Source organism: Falco punctatus, assembly GCF_963210335.1.
Source record: "Falco punctatus genome assembly, chromosome: 3".
Classification (NCBI taxonomy): domain Eukaryota; kingdom Metazoa; phylum Chordata; class Aves; order Falconiformes; family Falconidae; genus Falco; species Falco punctatus.
Genome location: NC_137582.1, coordinates 92,531,371 through 92,547,569, shown reverse-complemented (window position 1 = coordinate 92,547,569; position 16,199 = coordinate 92,531,371). Strand labels below are relative to the sequence as shown.

At 52.0% G+C, this 16,199-nt stretch overlaps 1 protein-coding gene across 1 annotated transcript; it reads left to right on the top strand.

Moving 5' to 3' along the window:
- Positions 1-10,573: 10,573 nt before the first annotated feature.
- LOC308060793 (tubulin beta-2 chain) lies at positions 10,574-13,237 on the top strand. Its single transcript, XM_080379922.1, has 4 exons — positions 10,574-10,730; positions 11,212-11,320; positions 11,622-11,732; positions 11,941-13,237. The coding sequence occupies exons 1-4, from the start codon at positions 10,674-10,676 to the stop codon at positions 12,999-13,001; spliced, it is 1,338 nt and encodes a 445-aa protein (XP_080236048.1). The 5' UTR covers positions 10,574-10,673; the 3' UTR covers positions 13,002-13,237.
- Positions 13,238-16,199: the final 2,962 nt, after the last annotated feature.

Here is a 16,199-nt window from a genome sequence, read left to right as displayed (position 1 = left end):
GTAAAGCACACAGTTATGAACTGGATATTTTCTGATTCCAAAATGCGTTCTGCGCTTTTGCTCCTGCATGAATAAAGTGTGAGTTTGACACATGAGAAAGCAAGTGAACCATTAGCGTGTGTCAGTGAACCCTCTTCTGATGCCAGTTTTCTTGATTTGTTGTCCTTTTGCAGAGGAGTAAATGACCACTTGATAAAGCCAAATGAAGCTTCCACAGCCACTCTGGTGAGGCTTTGTCTTACCAGGCTGCTGTAACAGTAGCTGTGCTGCAGTCCCAGACTTTCAGGGGTCTGCTTTGTATTGAGACTTGGAGATTTATTGTATGCAGAATTCCCTTCATGGCACTGCTGGCTATAGGGGGCCTTTTCTCTCCTTGTGCCATCGGGGCACCCAAGGTGCTGAAAAAAATGCTTCCTTTCTTAGTCATCATTGGATTATTTTTCTCAGCTGCAGCAGTTCTCTGATCTGGCTTGGTGTGCCACTGCTCAAATACTTGTACTGGCATCATGGAGGGCAGCATCAGGTAAGCACAGGCCAGCAAAAAAGGGAGGAGTGTTTCTGCTTACACTGTACAGCCACCATGGCTGTGATGCTGTGACCATCTAAACCGATTCTGGGTGGGGCTGCCCCAGTCCTGCTTCATAGTGCTCACCTGATATGCTAATGAGTCACTCTGGGGAATCAAACTGGTCAGAAACTATGCCTGGGATCTTAGGATGGGATGTTGGATTAACTGTGATAGGAAAATGCTCCTGAAACACCTAACCATGGCCACAGATAGGTCTCTCAACTTGAAGGCTAAAAACACACTGTCAAGTGTTGATCATCCTAGCTTATGGCCCCAGAGAAGAGATGGAAAAAGAATCCAGGCTGGAACTTTTTCAAAAGTTGCAGGAAACAGGGGAATCGGACTGGTGAACTTGCATGAAAATCACAGTTTAAGAGATCTGCAAGGGGACTACACTAAATTCATTCTATGAATCTCATGGTCCAAAGCAATATCAAGGCCAGCCCTGACCCTACTCAAAAAAAAAAAAAATCCCATGTCTGAAAAAGCACCCATAAGTAAATGCACAGTGTAGGTGCACAAGCAATTCCACATCTGCAGTAGCTGCCGTGACGGTGTTAGCAGAACTGCTGTAATAACTCCTCAGTGCATCTATTGGTACCCAGGCAGGCATTGCTCTAAGGAAATCCAGTTCCTGATTTCCAAAAGGCTTAAGGTAATAGCTTTTTCCCTTGATGAAAACCCTTTTCTTTTCTTGGGGGTTCATCACCCTGGCTGTTGGGATATCCCTGCCCAGGTAGGGTGAGGCCTGGGATGCACATGACACAGTGATTTTCTGATGGGCAGCTTGTCCTGCACAGCATGTTGGACTAGAAACTGGGGCTGTTAGGTTTTGTGCCTGACTGGCACAGTGACCTTGTGCAAATCCCTTCTGCTCTGCTTTATTTCACTCCTCTGCAGACTGGAAGAGTACAATACCTCTTGCCTGTGTTCCTGCAGCTGAATGAAAGTCTGTGTAAGACACAGCTCCTAAGGACTTTTGTGAGCCCAGACTAAATTTCTGCTGTTATTGAATGAGACAGTTCCCTTTTCTTGTTATGTGAGTCATTGGAGGAACTCATCTTAGACCTATGGGAGCATTTGAGACACGTGGCTTCATAGCTGCTGGGTGGGAGGCACTAACACAGAGTGACTCATCACTCCCCTCAGGGACAAGAAGAGGTTTACGCAGTCAACTGGAAATCGTATTTTTATGTGCAGATAGACCTCTTCATGGTGGAGCATCCCAAAGCAGTTTACAAAAAGTGACTCTGGTGCGTAAAAGCCAGAAGCTGTAGTGAGACCTGTGGGTGCAATGGGCTTTTACATACCTGTGACCTGACAGGGAACAGGTGCCAAAGCCTAGTGGAACCAAGCTTTTGAAATGCTGAGAAGGGAAGAAAAATAAATGAAATAGTATTGAAAAGTGTTTTCCCTTATATTGCCCAATTCAATGCCTAGATCCCACAAGACATACAACACACCTGATGGATCCTGCTATTTTTCTGTCCTTGGGCCACCTAATGGGATGCCAGGCTGGGGTACATAACATACATAGGACTTACTGTGTGCTTGAACCAGAGGGGATGCCGGTCTGCTACTGACTCAAGGGCTGACACGTCTGCTCAGGTTGCAAAGAGTTATGCTCTTAGCCATGGAATTCAACAGGCAGTGCTGGCAGCCACATAAACAAAGGTCTGATCAAGGTTCGGGTTGCTTTGGGAGGGGAATGAAATTCCTTTTTTTGAAAGGTAGATTGCTGTTGCGGTTACGGGACTTGCTGCACTTCTGGTCTCTTCCCAATCTCCCTGGATGCTTTCCCTTGGCTGATGTCAGAATTTCCATGAATCTTCTTTTTGTCCTTAGACCAGGCCTTGGACTTAATAGGCTCTGCCCCAAAGTCCATTAGCCTGCAGGTCTGACTGGCCATGCCTACACACAGCTTTTCCCTTTCTCAAGCATGCCAGCAAGTGCCTGCCTCTCAGTCTGGTTCTCCAAATAGCTGCTCTCTTTCATTACTTTTTAAAGTAATGCCATGGCCTTTTAATTTTTCCATTTGCAAGCAAAACTAGCTGGACAAAATCAGCTTTGATTACTTTGCTTCCTCCTCCCTGGACAAGGAGTGAAGCTAACAGGCCTGGCATTGTCCCTTAGCAGCCCTCGAGTGTTCACTCTGAGGTGGCTTAGCCCAAGCCAGTCTTTTTTCTTGGCTTTTCCTTCCTGCTCTGTTGCATACAGTGGTTTGGCAGAAAGAGTAAATATCCCAAACAGTAGCTTAGTACCTGTACATCGCTACAGAGCAGCCCAACATTGTCTGATCCATTAAGGATATGGCTGTTCAGGCCAGGCTCTCCAAGGTCATAGTACCGTTCTTGAACAGCATGATTTAGATCAGGGATGTATTTAATTTCCTAACAGAAGTATGTCAAACAACTACTGCTGCCACCTAATCAGTGTATCTGAAGTTACTGATGATTACAGGGCATGTAACATTCACAGGCATCACTGCAGTGGTCTGTCTCCAATCTCCAGAGTTAAAAAAAAATTAAAATAATACTTAGCACTAGTATCCAAAGATGGGGGTGTTGCCTATTTGCATGACAACAGAACAGACAGGATAGTTAATGCTGGCAGAACATACAACCCTAGGAAAATGTTATCAGAGTTCCTTTACTGTATTTTCAAAGCTAAATAGGATCCCAACAGACTGAAGCTGCATCTTCAAAAAGTCTGTGTCCTGCCCTTGAACAACAAATGAAAAATATCCTTCCCGGCTGCCTCTCAGAAAGCATGAGGAGTCATCTCCCTTTTCTGCTTGGTGTTTGAAAAAGCTGGTGTGAGGTGCTGTTGCTGCTGTTGTACAGAGCCCTGGGATGGGTGGTGGCCTTCCCCAGGATCGAAAGGCTTGTGTTTGAACAAAGTCCCATAAAGGGACGTTTGTGATGTGTTTCTCAGGAGGCAAACACAAACCAGGTGAAAATTATCCCTAAATCCTGTAGAAAGCTGTAAATAGGAAAACAGGAGGAGAGAGAAGGACAAAGAAATTCATGGCATTTGGGAGCGACACCTTTCTGTAACAGACTCGGGATCTGAGCCAGCCCCTACAGAAACCAACTGACAAAACACCTGCCAGCTCCCGTGAGCTGAAGATAAAGCTTGTACTGATGAACCTCGCTTAGCAGTTGTCCGAAATGCTGCACCTTGGACTCCTGAGTTAGGGCCTCAGGGCTTGCTCACCTCCCTGCATCCCACCCGTGGAAAGATGTGACCAGCCTGGAGCACCGCGCAGCTCCGGGGGCACAGGCTGCCTCCCTGCCCAGGGCTCCCCTGTAAGACCCTGCCACCCACCTGCCCTGCACACCCCAACAGTGACAGTGGCAGTGCAGCAGCCCTGTGCCACCACACCCCAGCTTTGCTACCTTTTCCCCACGGCTGATCCCAGAGACAGGGATTCCTTAAAGTATAAGGGGAAGGATGGGCTGGAAACGATGTTTTCATCTCTGCCGCCGGTTCTAGCTTGGCGGGGATGCTTCCAGCTTTAATAAAGCAGATGATCAAAGCCTTTGTGCAAATCCTGTCATCAGGAGAGAGAGGTTGTGCCGCTGCGTTGACAGCACACTAGAGCCCTGTGCAGCTCCCCCAAATCCTGCTTTTCTCGGCTGCAGGCTATTGGCACCCAGATCACCTCCCTCCAGCCCGACACGGGAGGGCAACTGATGCTGGGGAGAAAGAAATCTTTCCAAACAGTCATTTTTCTTTCCCAGTAAGGGAGAGATTTAATATACGTATGAGTGATCTGGGGCCATATTTTTTTTTTCAGCCTTCAAAATTATTTTTTTTCCAGTCTTCTGAAAGATCTGTATCAGAGGCACCTGAGAGCAGCCAAGGCGGCAGCCTGATAAGATCTTTACAATTCATTTGCACAACCATGCCTTTTGCAAAGGAAAAAAGAAAGTGTTAACGAGTTGACAAGCACACTCTTCCTTGCAGCGAGCGGCGCTGCCAGCCGCAATATTACCGCAGGGAGGGGAGATGCAGGGTGGTGGTAGAAGACCTTGGGAAAAAATGCTTTGTTCAATCCGGTTACAAAGACTGCTGCTTCCTTACTACACCAAACCCTAGCCGGCCGAGCAAGGCAATGGATGCAGTAGAAACTCTACTTGGTAACGATGCAGAGCAGCGTGTTGCTATCGGGGTTTCAAGGATGAGTCTCTGGGGTGGAAAGAAATTATGTTGAACCAAGAAGGATCAAAGGAAAAAAGGAATGTTTGCTAGGCATGTGGCTTCGGTGCCACTGCCCTTCCAGGTTCTGACCTGACGGCTGCAAACGAGGGTCCGACAGCGGTTTTACCCTCTGACACTGCCATTCTCTCCCAGACCCTCAAACCATGCAAATTTGCCCGATCTCAGTTCAGCCCAAACACACAAAAAAAAATCCTGCTTAGGAAAGAAAGGACCAAGACCAGGTTTCAAGAATAACTCAGACGAGCAAGTGAGTATTTTCTTTCATGCCTTGCTCTTTTGCATTTACTGAATTTGTTCCACATGAATGTAGAAACAGCTGCATCAGCACCAGCACTGAGGCTGGAACCTTATTAATATTTATGCTGGGAGAGCAAAGCACACAAGAATCAAAATGCCTTCCTGTCATTGACTCGGGGACCCCAGCATCCGTACAACACCTTGCCGTGTTTGGTGGCCAGGCAAGCAGATATATTAGAGAGCGGATCAATTTCTCATCAGCACTCTCACCCAATCGCAGGGAAACTGCCCTTCACCTCCCTACCTGCTCTTTGCTTCTTGTCTTCCAATAATTTCCTCATTAGGGAAACCATTTTTCATCTCTCTTTTGCACTTCTGTGGTTTACAGTCTTATCTGTTAAATATGACTGGAGGCATTATTAGATGCTTCAGTTATTATTATTTGCTTATACAAGGGCATACTCATAAACCTTACTATGAATGAGATGACACAAGAAATAACATGGTGACAGATCCAGTGTGTGCTGGGGGGTCCAAGTTCATGACACATGGCACTATGCGCATGAAGGGTATCACATGGTGCCAGTGTGACCCTCAGAGCCTCCTCTGGGACTCCTTACTGCTGTAATTTTTGCTGACAAGGTGCCGCAGTGAGAGCCCTTAATCTGAGGCTGGGGGGTTTCCTTTCCAGGAGTGCCAGCAGCCTTGCTCCAGCTTTTGTTTCGCCTTAGCTTGCAAGGCAAATATTAAGACAAGCAACCCTTCACTGGTCTAATAATGAGTAACCGGTGAGCAGGCAGGTGCTCTCAGCAAAACTGAAACATTCACATATATTTAACTATTTGATAGAAACACTGGTTTGTAGCAGTGGTAAAAGAGGAAAAAAAAAATAATCCCATGATCTGGTTGAAGCCGGTTGTGGGAAGGATGCGTGGCAGCCCCTGATGGCTGCACCAGCAGCCCCCAGCTTCACCCTTGGTGAGGCCAGGGGTGCCCCAAGATGGGCAGCACCAGTGGGGGCTGTGGGGCAGGAGCCCCAGGATCCTCTGGCAAGCATGGCAGCACCGGAGGACTTGCCCCCCTAGGACGCTGCCCAGATGAGTAGAGGGGGCTGCAGATACAGCACGGTCATGGCCCAGGCCTCACCTGCTGGGCTTGTTGGGTGACCAGAGCCCACCCAGCAGCTGGGCTGGCATGGGGCCACCACTGATGGTGTGGCCAACCCTCATGGCTCAGTCCTGGGCCACCCGGGGCATGTCTCATCTGGCACATGCTGCCATTGATCCTAGGTACTGTGGCCCAAAGACAGCTTGGCTTTGGTGAGCTCTGGCACTGAAGCATCGCAACGATGGGCAGAGACAGCACTGGCGTGCTGCCCGGGCAGACGTGGGCAGAGGGAGGTGGGTTGGCCTTTGCTGTCCCCACAAATGCGTCCTCGGTATTGACACGCTGCAGTTTTCTGCCCCCCCCCCCCCCCCCCCCCCCCCCCCCCCCCCCCCTTCCCCATCTTTTCTTCCTTTAGGATGTCACAGCTTTCCATTCTGGTGTTGATGCTCCCCTGTCCTTGAGCTACTGATGGTGGTGTTCCTATAATCCTATCTCTGCCTGAATTCATACCTTTTCTTATCGGGTGTGGTGCTGTGCTGCTGACCTTCCCGTAGCTCAGCCATTTTCTCCAGAGCCTGGGCCCAGGCTGGGCAGCCAGTCCGTGTTACAGCAGGGCTTTTGTTGGAGACAAGGCTACCGAGGGTCACAGAACACAGTGATGGCTGCTGCCAGCCTTGTGCTGCTTCTTGTCCTTTCCCACCAGCTGGCACAGGTGGGTCCAGCCGCTGCATAGCCTGCAACTCATATGCAAAACCACAAAGCCACAGGGAAATAGAGATGCCAAACAAAAATTGTGTTTGCATAGATACAAAATGCTCCCACTCCCGGGGCACCACCCTGAATTCCTCCCAAATGTACCCAGGGTCCTCCCAGCCTGCCCCTCCCTGAGTTACAATGATGCACACTGAGGAGCAAAGTGTTGGTTTGCCCTAACCCTGGTGAGCCGCCCTAGACACAGGTCATTTACCGTCTAGCCTGGTCTGTGGTGTAGCATCTCAGCTTGTGAGAATCCAAAATACTTTCTCATTTCTATACACTACAGCATCCTGCCCCTCAAGGTATGGGAAACTTAAGATGCCACTCTGGGGGATTTGGGCATAACTTCAAGGTCTTTAAGGCATTTACATCCTTCTGAGAGGAGCCACAGACAAGGATGTGACCCATGAAATGGCATGCTGAGCCATGGGGTGGGTGAAAGCCTTCTGAAAGGAAGGCAAGTTTCTCTTTAGGAAAAACCTTCTAATGACCCACAAACTGTCCTGCAGTACATCAGACAAATGCACATATCTCCTATTATAAAGTAAAATGACCGAGTCCTTCCCTTGGGCTGTTGTTAGCTGGTTTTTGCAACCTCCTGCATCCTGCAAGGGAGCCGTGACTTTCATCAGTGACCACTTCAGTGGCTGAAGACAAGGCTCTGGCGGTTGTCACACCCAGCCTTGTAGCTGGGAGGTTGGAAACCCTGTCAGGGAGGGGGAGAGGATACATCGGTTAAAACCGAGTTGATCCTCTGAGTTTCATTAAACAAACTCCTGACTGAGGTTATGTTATTCATCCTCTCCTACGTCGGGCGAGGATGGCTGTGTAACAACCTTGCGGGCCGGCATTTCACCCGTCCTGCTGCCGCTTCTGCGCTCCCCTGGCCATGCTGCTTTTACACCCTGGGAAATCAGCCGGGCTGATGAAAATGTTGCAGGCTTTTTTTGTCCCTTTCTGTTTTGTGCAGCTCGTTTCTGCCGGGCTGGGGGGGGGGGGGGGGGGGGGGGCGGTTGCCGGGGAGACTGGGGATGGAGGAATCCAGCCAGGGCCGGCCCCGGGGTTGGGGCAGGGGCTGCGCAGACACATCGATGTGAGGCAAATACAGAGAGGGGAGAGAGGCACCGGAGCTAACAGCTCAGCAGTCCGTTTCCCTGCGAGCCATTCGCCATGAGCAATGCTGGTCCTTTGGGAAACCCTCCGTTTCAGATGCTGACCCTCGAATTAAGCTGGACCTCGCCTGAGGTCTCCTGAAGTCAGTCACCTGATGGGCTCTTCTCCTCTGAAGGGTCCTGTCCAGGGGTTGCAGAACAGTGAGACCTGGATTGCCTCCCTCACCCCTCAGTGATGTAGCTGTTTATTTTAGAAATAAGCATTTCACATCGTATCTACACAGAAGATACACTTGAACCCCCCTCCCCTTCAGAAATATGAATTGGGGTGGTTTTTTTAAGATAAAGCAGCTGGGGTGACTTTCTTTCCTCCAGTGTTAATAATCTGTTTTCCTTGAACTAGATTTTAAAATGGCTTCCTTTGAAGCCTCAAGCTGTAAGGAATGAGCTTAACATAGGTATGGAGGATGCATAAAATCAGCTACTCCCTTTTGCCCTGAAATGTCAACAATCCTTCTGGTCAATAAGTAATACACAGTGCACAATACGCAGAATTCTTGGAAAGAATAGTAGCAAGCAGTCACAGTACCTGTTTCGCACCAGCTCTCCTGTAAGAGGTTTTGCTGCGCCAGTGTTTTCAGGAGCACACCCACCGCAGCCATGGGAAAGGCTGGCATTGCTTTGAGTCATTACCTGGAGCGGCCAGTGGTCCACTGGAGTTGCTAATCTGCAAGTTATTTTTAAACCCGTAATTATAGATGTGGATGTTGATTATGCAGTTAATATGCCACAAAAAATGTTCGCTTGGAATTAAAGCTACACATTGTGAAGCGTACTCAACCAAATAATTAAATTGCTCCTGGCTTAGGCCAGTAAAAACAGATTTCACAGGGAGTGCAAGTGATGTGATTTATATTTCTCACAATCACTGTTGAAGAGACAAACCTGAGGCTGCCTTTTGCAGCATCCCCTTTTGGAACCCGGATGCCTTCTCCCTGTAAGATGAACAAAAGAAAGGTGTGGATGCTTTGGCATATCAATCAGAGGAAACCGGTTTGTTCTGCAGATTACCTTGGCAGAATGTAAAACCAGATCTAGAGTGATCCATAGGCAGGGTTATCCCTCTGCATAAACGAGGTTAGAAAGATTAGGGGGATCGGCACATGGGTAGAACAAAGGAAAGAGTGTATGGAAGAAATACGGATCGGGAATGGTGATGAACTCTTTATCTGCACCTCTAGAAGAGCTGTTGTAGCCTTCATCTAGTGTGTTACTAAACCCGGGTTTGGCGGAGTTCCGCCTGACGCTGGCCGCGGGGAGCCTGCCCGCGGTTACCGGGGCTCCGGGCAGCCCCCGGGGGGCCCGGCACCCCCTCACCGCCGCACAAACCGTGTGGGGAAGCAGGCGACCCCCACGGGGAGCCACACGCCGCGCTGACCGCACCGACGGGCACCGGGCGCGGAGCGGACCGTGCCGCCCCTCGGTGCTTCCCCCCCCCCGACCCCCCGACCTCCTCCTCTCCGGCGGCGTGGGCGTGTGCCGTTGTACCGCCCGCAGTGCCACACCGGGATGCTGGAAAATAAACTGGGGAAAGCACCTCAGGGGCGCACACGTCCAACCCTCCCTTGCCCCCCCCCCCCTTTTCAGCTCCTTTCTTCATCTGTCAGCGAGGTGCAAGACCCCATTGCTGCAGAGCTAAGGGAAAACACCCTCCCCCCGCGCCCCCCACCCCATGAAGCAGCACCCACGTTGTCTATTGTCTGGCCGAGGGTGTCTGGTGGCTGCTGCCCGTAGCCGGGCGGGGGAACGCGGGAGCCGGTGGCTTTGCCAGGGAGCGGCCCCCGGCTCAGCCGCGGGAGCGACACCCGCCCTTGGCGGGGGGGGAAGGACAGCTGAGCCCGACACCGGGGGAGCGGCGAGCACGGCTCGCTCGGGGCACGGCGGGGTACAGGGCAGGGGAGGCGGACGAGAGGTCGTACGGCACAGCCCGTGCTGCGGGGAAGCCCACGCGTGTCCTGCCGGAGACGGATGAACCGGGTCAGGGCGCGGGGCTCCTGACCGCTGATGCGGGCGTTAACGGCACGGGGTGATGCTGGTGGGTGCGCGGTGCCCCGTGGGGAGGTGTCTCTCCCGCCGGCGCCGTGTGAACGGCGGCACCGGCGAGGGGCGGGGGCTCCCCCTCCCCGCGGCGGCAACGCCCGCTGCTGCGGCAGGGAAGCTGTGACTGTCTCGGGGAACAAAAGGCTGCGGCGGCCGCGGGAGGGCGGAGGGACGGCGGCTGCCAGCAGCGCGGTGGCAGAGCCGATTCGTACGCGGGGCGGCCCAGGACGGACACCCGCCGCGGTGCTCCGCGCCTTTGTCCCCGCTGTCAGCGACGAACCGGGGCGGCGGCCGGCAGCGGTGCCGGTGCCCTGCTGCCGCTCCCCGTTAGCCCCGCCCCAGCCCCGCCCCGCCCCGCCCCCGCTGCGGGAGACAATGCTGCAGCCACGCCCCGCCCCTGCGCGCCCATTGGCCCCGCGCCGTTCCCGCATGACGTCACCGGCGGGGCGGGGCGCGGCGCCCGATTTAAGGGGCGGCGTGGGGCGCGGCCGCCGCAGCGGCGAGTGCGGGAGCGGGCGGAGAAGGCGGCAGCGGCAGCAGCGTCGGGAGCAGCGTCGGACACTGTCACCATGCGTGAGATCGTGCACATCCAGGCCGGGCAGTGCGGCAACCAGATCGGCGCCAAGGTACGGGCCGGTGCGGGTCGCCGCGGGTCGCCTGCCCGTGGCCGCGGGGCGGTGCCGTGCTCGCTCAGCCGGGCTCCGCGTGTCCCGGCCAGGGCGCAGCTGGGGGGGGGGACGACCCCTCTTCCCGCTGCAGGGCACTGCCGGGCTCGCCCCTCCGGTGCGGGGGGTGCGCGCGGGGCTGTTGTCTCTCGGGGGGGCTCCCGTGGCGTGTGCGAGGTGCCCCTTGGGTGGGGGGGGCAGCTCTGCCGTCTGCCCGCCCCCCGTGGGCTGCAGGGGTCCGGGCGGGCGGGGGAAGGGGGCGCCGAGCCGGTGCCACACCCCTCCCGTCGGTGTGAGTGGGGGGGAGGGGCGCGGTAGCGGCCGCGTCTGGCGGGGGCCGCCCCCACGCGCGGCGAATCCCCGCGTGCCACGTCGCGGGGCTTTGGCCAGGGGGCGCGGGCGGGGCGTGGTGGCGCTGACCCCTCCCGCCCTGTCCCCGCAGTTCTGGGAGGTCATCAGTGATGAGCATGGCATCGACCCTACGGGTAGCTACCACGGGGACAGTGACCTGCAGCTGGAGAGGATCAATGTCTACTACAACGAAGCCACCGGTAATGCCCCTCTGCGATGAGCCCCCCGGCCCGGTGCTGCGGGGTGGGTGGGTGTGCAGGCGTGCCCCCAGCACATCCCACCGTGCTGCCTGTGCCCCCGCCATCCGTCCCTGCAGTGGGTGCTGCCCCAGTGGTGCTTCAATGGTTGCTTTGTATTCCCAGCCCAAAATGCCTCTATCCACATTTCCTCGCCTGCCATGTCCTAGGCAGCAAACTGGGAGGTGAAGGGAGCACACTGGGGCTCCTGTGGCACTGGCTGCTGCCTGCGGGGCTGTAACACTGGCACTGGTTTCCCCCCCAGGTAACAAGTATGTCCCACGTGCCATCCTGGTGGACCTGGAGCCTGGCACGATGGACTCTGTGCGCTCCGGCCCCTTTGGACAGATCTTCCGTCCCGACAACTTTGTCTTTGGTGAGTGTGGGATGGAGGAGTCCCAAAGCCGGAGCTCCGCACAGGAGAGACCTGGTGCGAGCATGCGAGTGACCCTGGGGGACATGAATCCCAGTAGCGGAGTGGGGGTGGAGGTGAGGGGTGAAGCCCGTGGGGTGGGGGAGGTGGCATCACCTGTGTCCCTTGGTGGGGCACTAATGTGGCACCTTGCTCTTGGTCTGCCCCGTAGGTCAGAGTGGGGCTGGCAACAACTGGGCCAAGGGGCACTACACGGAAGGTGCTGAGCTGGTGGACTCTGTCCTGGATGTGGTGAGGAAGGAGTCGGAGAGCTGCGACTGCCTGCAGGGCTTCCAGCTGACCCACTCGCTGGGTGGTGGCACGGGCTCTGGGATGGGCACCCTCCTCATCAGCAAGATCCGGGAGGAGTACCCCGACCGCATCATGAACACCTTCAGCGTCATGCCTTCCCCCAAGGTGTCGGACACGGTGGTGGAGCCCTACAATGCCACCCTCTCTGTGCACCAGCTGGTGGAGAACACGGATGAGACCTACTGCATTGACAACGAGGCCCTGTATGACATTTGCTTCCGCACCCTGAAGCTGACCACTCCCACGTACGGGGACCTCAACCACCTGGTGTCGGCCACCATGAGCGGTGTGACCACCTGCCTTCGCTTCCCCGGCCAGCTGAATGCCGACCTGCGCAAGCTGGCGGTCAACATGGTGCCTTTCCCCCGGCTGCACTTCTTCATGCCGGGCTTTGCCCCCCTGACCAGCCGCGGCAGCCAGCAGTACCGAGCCCTGACGGTGCCCGAGCTGACGCAGCAGATGTTCGACTCCAAGAACATGATGGCCGCCTGCGACCCCCGCCACGGCCGCTACCTGACGGTGGCCGCCATCTTCCGTGGCCGCATGTCCATGAAGGAGGTGGACGAGCAGATGCTCAATGTGCAGAACAAGAACAGCAGCTACTTTGTGGAGTGGATCCCCAACAACGTGAAGACGGCGGTCTGCGACATCCCCCCACGTGGCCTCAAGATGTCTGCCACCTTCATTGGCAACAGCACGGCTATTCAGGAGCTCTTCAAGAGGATCTCGGAGCAGTTCACGGCCATGTTCCGGCGCAAGGCTTTCTTGCACTGGTACACCGGCGAGGGCATGGATGAAATGGAGTTTACGGAGGCAGAGAGCAACATGAATGACCTCGTCTCCGAATACCAGCAATACCAGGATGCCACTGCAGATGAGCAGGGGGAGTTTGAAGAGGAGGGGGAGGAAGATGAGGCGTAAAGTTGAAATGGGTAGGAGTTAAGTATAGTCTGAGCAGGCAAGTGTTCATTGAGAGGAGGAATCTGTGCAGTTGTGCTGAAGCATGCATTTTTTTAATTTGGTGCTCTCCACTGTTGCTTCTGTCAGCAGTTTTGTATCCTTGACTGTCCAATGTAACAGTAGTTGCAAAAAAATACTTCAGAGTCTTCTGTTGAAATGGTTAACTTCTCAAACATAAAGGCTTTTTGTGTCCTAAACTGTCTCCTCTGCCTTTTTTTCTCTCTAGATTAAGAAAATAACTCATGTGTAGTTTTCTGTAGCTTTGCTTCTCAGTTTATTCCTTAACCTCAGTGAAAGTTTAAACTCAATAAACAACATTTCTCAGCCTGTGAATTTAGCAGTATGGGGAAACTGCAGTTTAAGATGGTAGCAATTTATGGAAACAGTTGGTTCACTCCTGTGTCTGACAGCTCTATTGTTGGGGAGAAAGCTGCCTTAGCTAATAGAAACAAGACACTGCACTTGAGAATTCTGCAACTCCTATTTATGGACATACATGCTAGTGAGGTCTGTGAGAAGGTATTGAATTCCACATTACAAGCTGTCAAAACAGATTTGACAGGATAGCTGCAGGCTTCTCCACTGCCATTCAGCAGCTCTTCCTTGTCCCAAGGCCTGGAACAAGTACATGGTACCCATAGTATCCATGTGTGGCACCTATATAGCATATGGGTGGCTGCTTGTGATTTGACTTGATCCTGAGCTGACCTATCTTCCTGCAGCCCTCCTCTCTAAATATAAAAAGTCCATGCAGGGAAGCATAGCTGTGTACTAGCAGACAGCTTGAGGACTTGGTTAAGAACCTGCACCTCTATTTGGGCATAAAATTATTGTTTCTCAAAAACAGCCATTAAGCTGCCCTTAACTGTAAAGGGATTGTTTCTTCAGGGCAATTGGTTCCTTTTATAGGAGACAAGGTGATGAGCATATTTCTAGATTACATGGCTTAAAGGCTGCTCAAGCATACATACTGTCTTGGAGTAGTCGTAGATACCCTGACAATAGCAGTTTCCAGCATCCCAGGTTATGCATTTGCAGGGCAGCTGTTTGGTGCTCTTGATCCCTGCAGCAGGAGCCAGACCTCTACCCAGGGAGGTGAGAGCAGTGCAGCAGCACCCTGTTGTATGTCTTTGTGAAGGTAAGTATGGATTCTTTACAATGAGGGAGGGGGGGACTTAAGTTGCCATATGCTTAAAGGATGTAAGAATCCTGCATGAGCCTACAATGCAGTTGTTGGTAGGTCTAGGCTCTGTGAGACTTTCTGTGCTCCTACAAAACAAGAGTAAAATCCTTCATGGAGTGTAGCAGTTACCCAATGTGTAAGCTTAGTCCCTTGTTCACCCAAGCACCACTTAGGGAAGTGCTGTGCCAAAAGGGTTGCTTTGAGAACTGCTACCAGTGCTACAGTTACTGTGGTCCTTACTGCTCTGACAGAGCTGGTATCCACATGTATGCAACTTCTGTTGTGGCCCTTTAATGAAATGCTTGCCAGGCATTACTGGAAAAAAGGCTTAAAATGGAGATGCTGTGCATGGCTAATATCTTGCCTGTTTTGGCTCTGTTAATTGACTCCACTGCCTGTGTATGCTGCCCTGCTGGTGGGCCTGTTAACCTGGCGTGCAGGACAGCTGGCACTTGCTAAAGCTTTTCTCTCATCCATCATCCACGTGCTTGATTTCTGGTGTACACCCTGCACAAGAGGGGCAAGAAGCACTTAAACTGCCTGAACTGTCAGTAAACTAATATGAGTTTATATACGTCCACTAGTACTTGTATTTCTTAGTATTTGAGCAGTTCTTGGATTAAGCATTAAACAAACTGAGGTTGTTTTAGTAACTGAGTTAATACATGCTGCCTCAGGCCTTTGGGGAAAGAACAGCTTATCTGGTTGCCCGAGTAACCTTCCCTTGAAATTACCTAGTTGGGTTGTACTTGAAACTGTTTATCATACAGCTTTGTAAAGCTGAGAAGGAGAGCCAGCAAATGAATTTAAACAAAGTTTTAACTAAAAGGTGAGAAACTGTTTTTTGATAGTGAAGATCATCCTTTCCACTGTGGGAGCGTAGCAGGTTTCAGTGGTGTTCAGCATGTCTAGCTTCTAATTCTTAGTGTAATTACACTCTAGCTAACCCTTAAATATAGCTACCCAAGTGACACATTTCAGTACAGCTCCCTTACTAGAAGTAGGACACCATCCTACATTGCTTGCTGTTGTTTGTATTCGGTTTTATCTAGAGGAAGAGAAACCATAAATAAAGATACTCTAGACAGAAACATGTCCTTTCATAAATCCTACACAGCCTATTTGCCAGTCATAATCATTAAAATAAATAAAGAAATAAACCATTTCAGTAGGAGTTGAGGGAAATGTAGGAAAAGGGGATACTGGAAGGCTTAGACAGAAGGTTCAAACCTCCTTGGATGGAACAGTAAACCAGCTATAAGGGAGGATGAGTCTCACACTGTGCCTGGGGGCTGCAGTACTATTTTCTTCTGCTGGATCTTTGAGATTTAGCTGTATCTATCACCCAGGAGACCATTCGCTATAAAAACTGGAGACTGGCTGCTGTGTGCTAAACAACAAACAGATGTCTTAGCAAGTGCTGGTGGTTGCATTTTCGCTGTTTCACAAAGAAAGCAAAACCACTGAAAGGATTTCAGGATTAGATAACTCGGCTGCCTTAACCTCTACTGGGTGTTGATTTGCATTTGGCCGTGTGATGAGCAGCACCTCTAACCCCAAAGGTCTTGCATGAGGCGTCCTGTCTGGAAGAAATGAGGATAGATAGTAAGACTTAGCAGTGTGTGGCTTAGGCCACTTACAATGGTTCATTTGTATTGAGAAAGAAGTTAATAGTATCAAGCAATATATTATTGTTTCAACATATCAACAGCGGCCTGCGGGGAAGCATTCTGTTCTGTTGACAGTTAGAGCTGATGGTGTTGGGGAAAGGAATAATTTTTTTGTTTTGTTTCCTTTATTCAATGTGTGGCCTTTTAAATTGCATTAGTGGAATGTCTTGACCAAGGCAAACAATTCAAACTATGCTTGTCTGTTGGTAAATGCCAGAAAGTAAAGTTAAATAAGGCTGTAAAAGCAGCTAGGTGCTATGTAGGTTTAATTTAAATTGAAATGGAATGAGGTACGTTAACACTGAG

What these genes read in the sequence shown, in the direction of transcription:
- LOC308060793 (XM_080379922.1), top strand. Translation starts at nt 10,674, where the DNA reads ATGCGTGAGATCGTGCACATCCAGGCCGGGCAGTGCGGCAACCAGATC. An exon ending in GCAACCAGATCGGCGCCAAG is followed by an intron (nt 10,731 to 11,211) that starts GTACGGGCCGGT and finishes CTGTCCCCGCAG; the next exon opens with TTCTGGGAGGTCATCAGTGA. An exon ending in CTACTACAACGAAGCCACCG is followed by an intron (nt 11,321 to 11,621) that starts GTAATGCCCCTC and finishes TTTCCCCCCCAG; the next exon opens with GTAACAAGTATGTCCCACGT.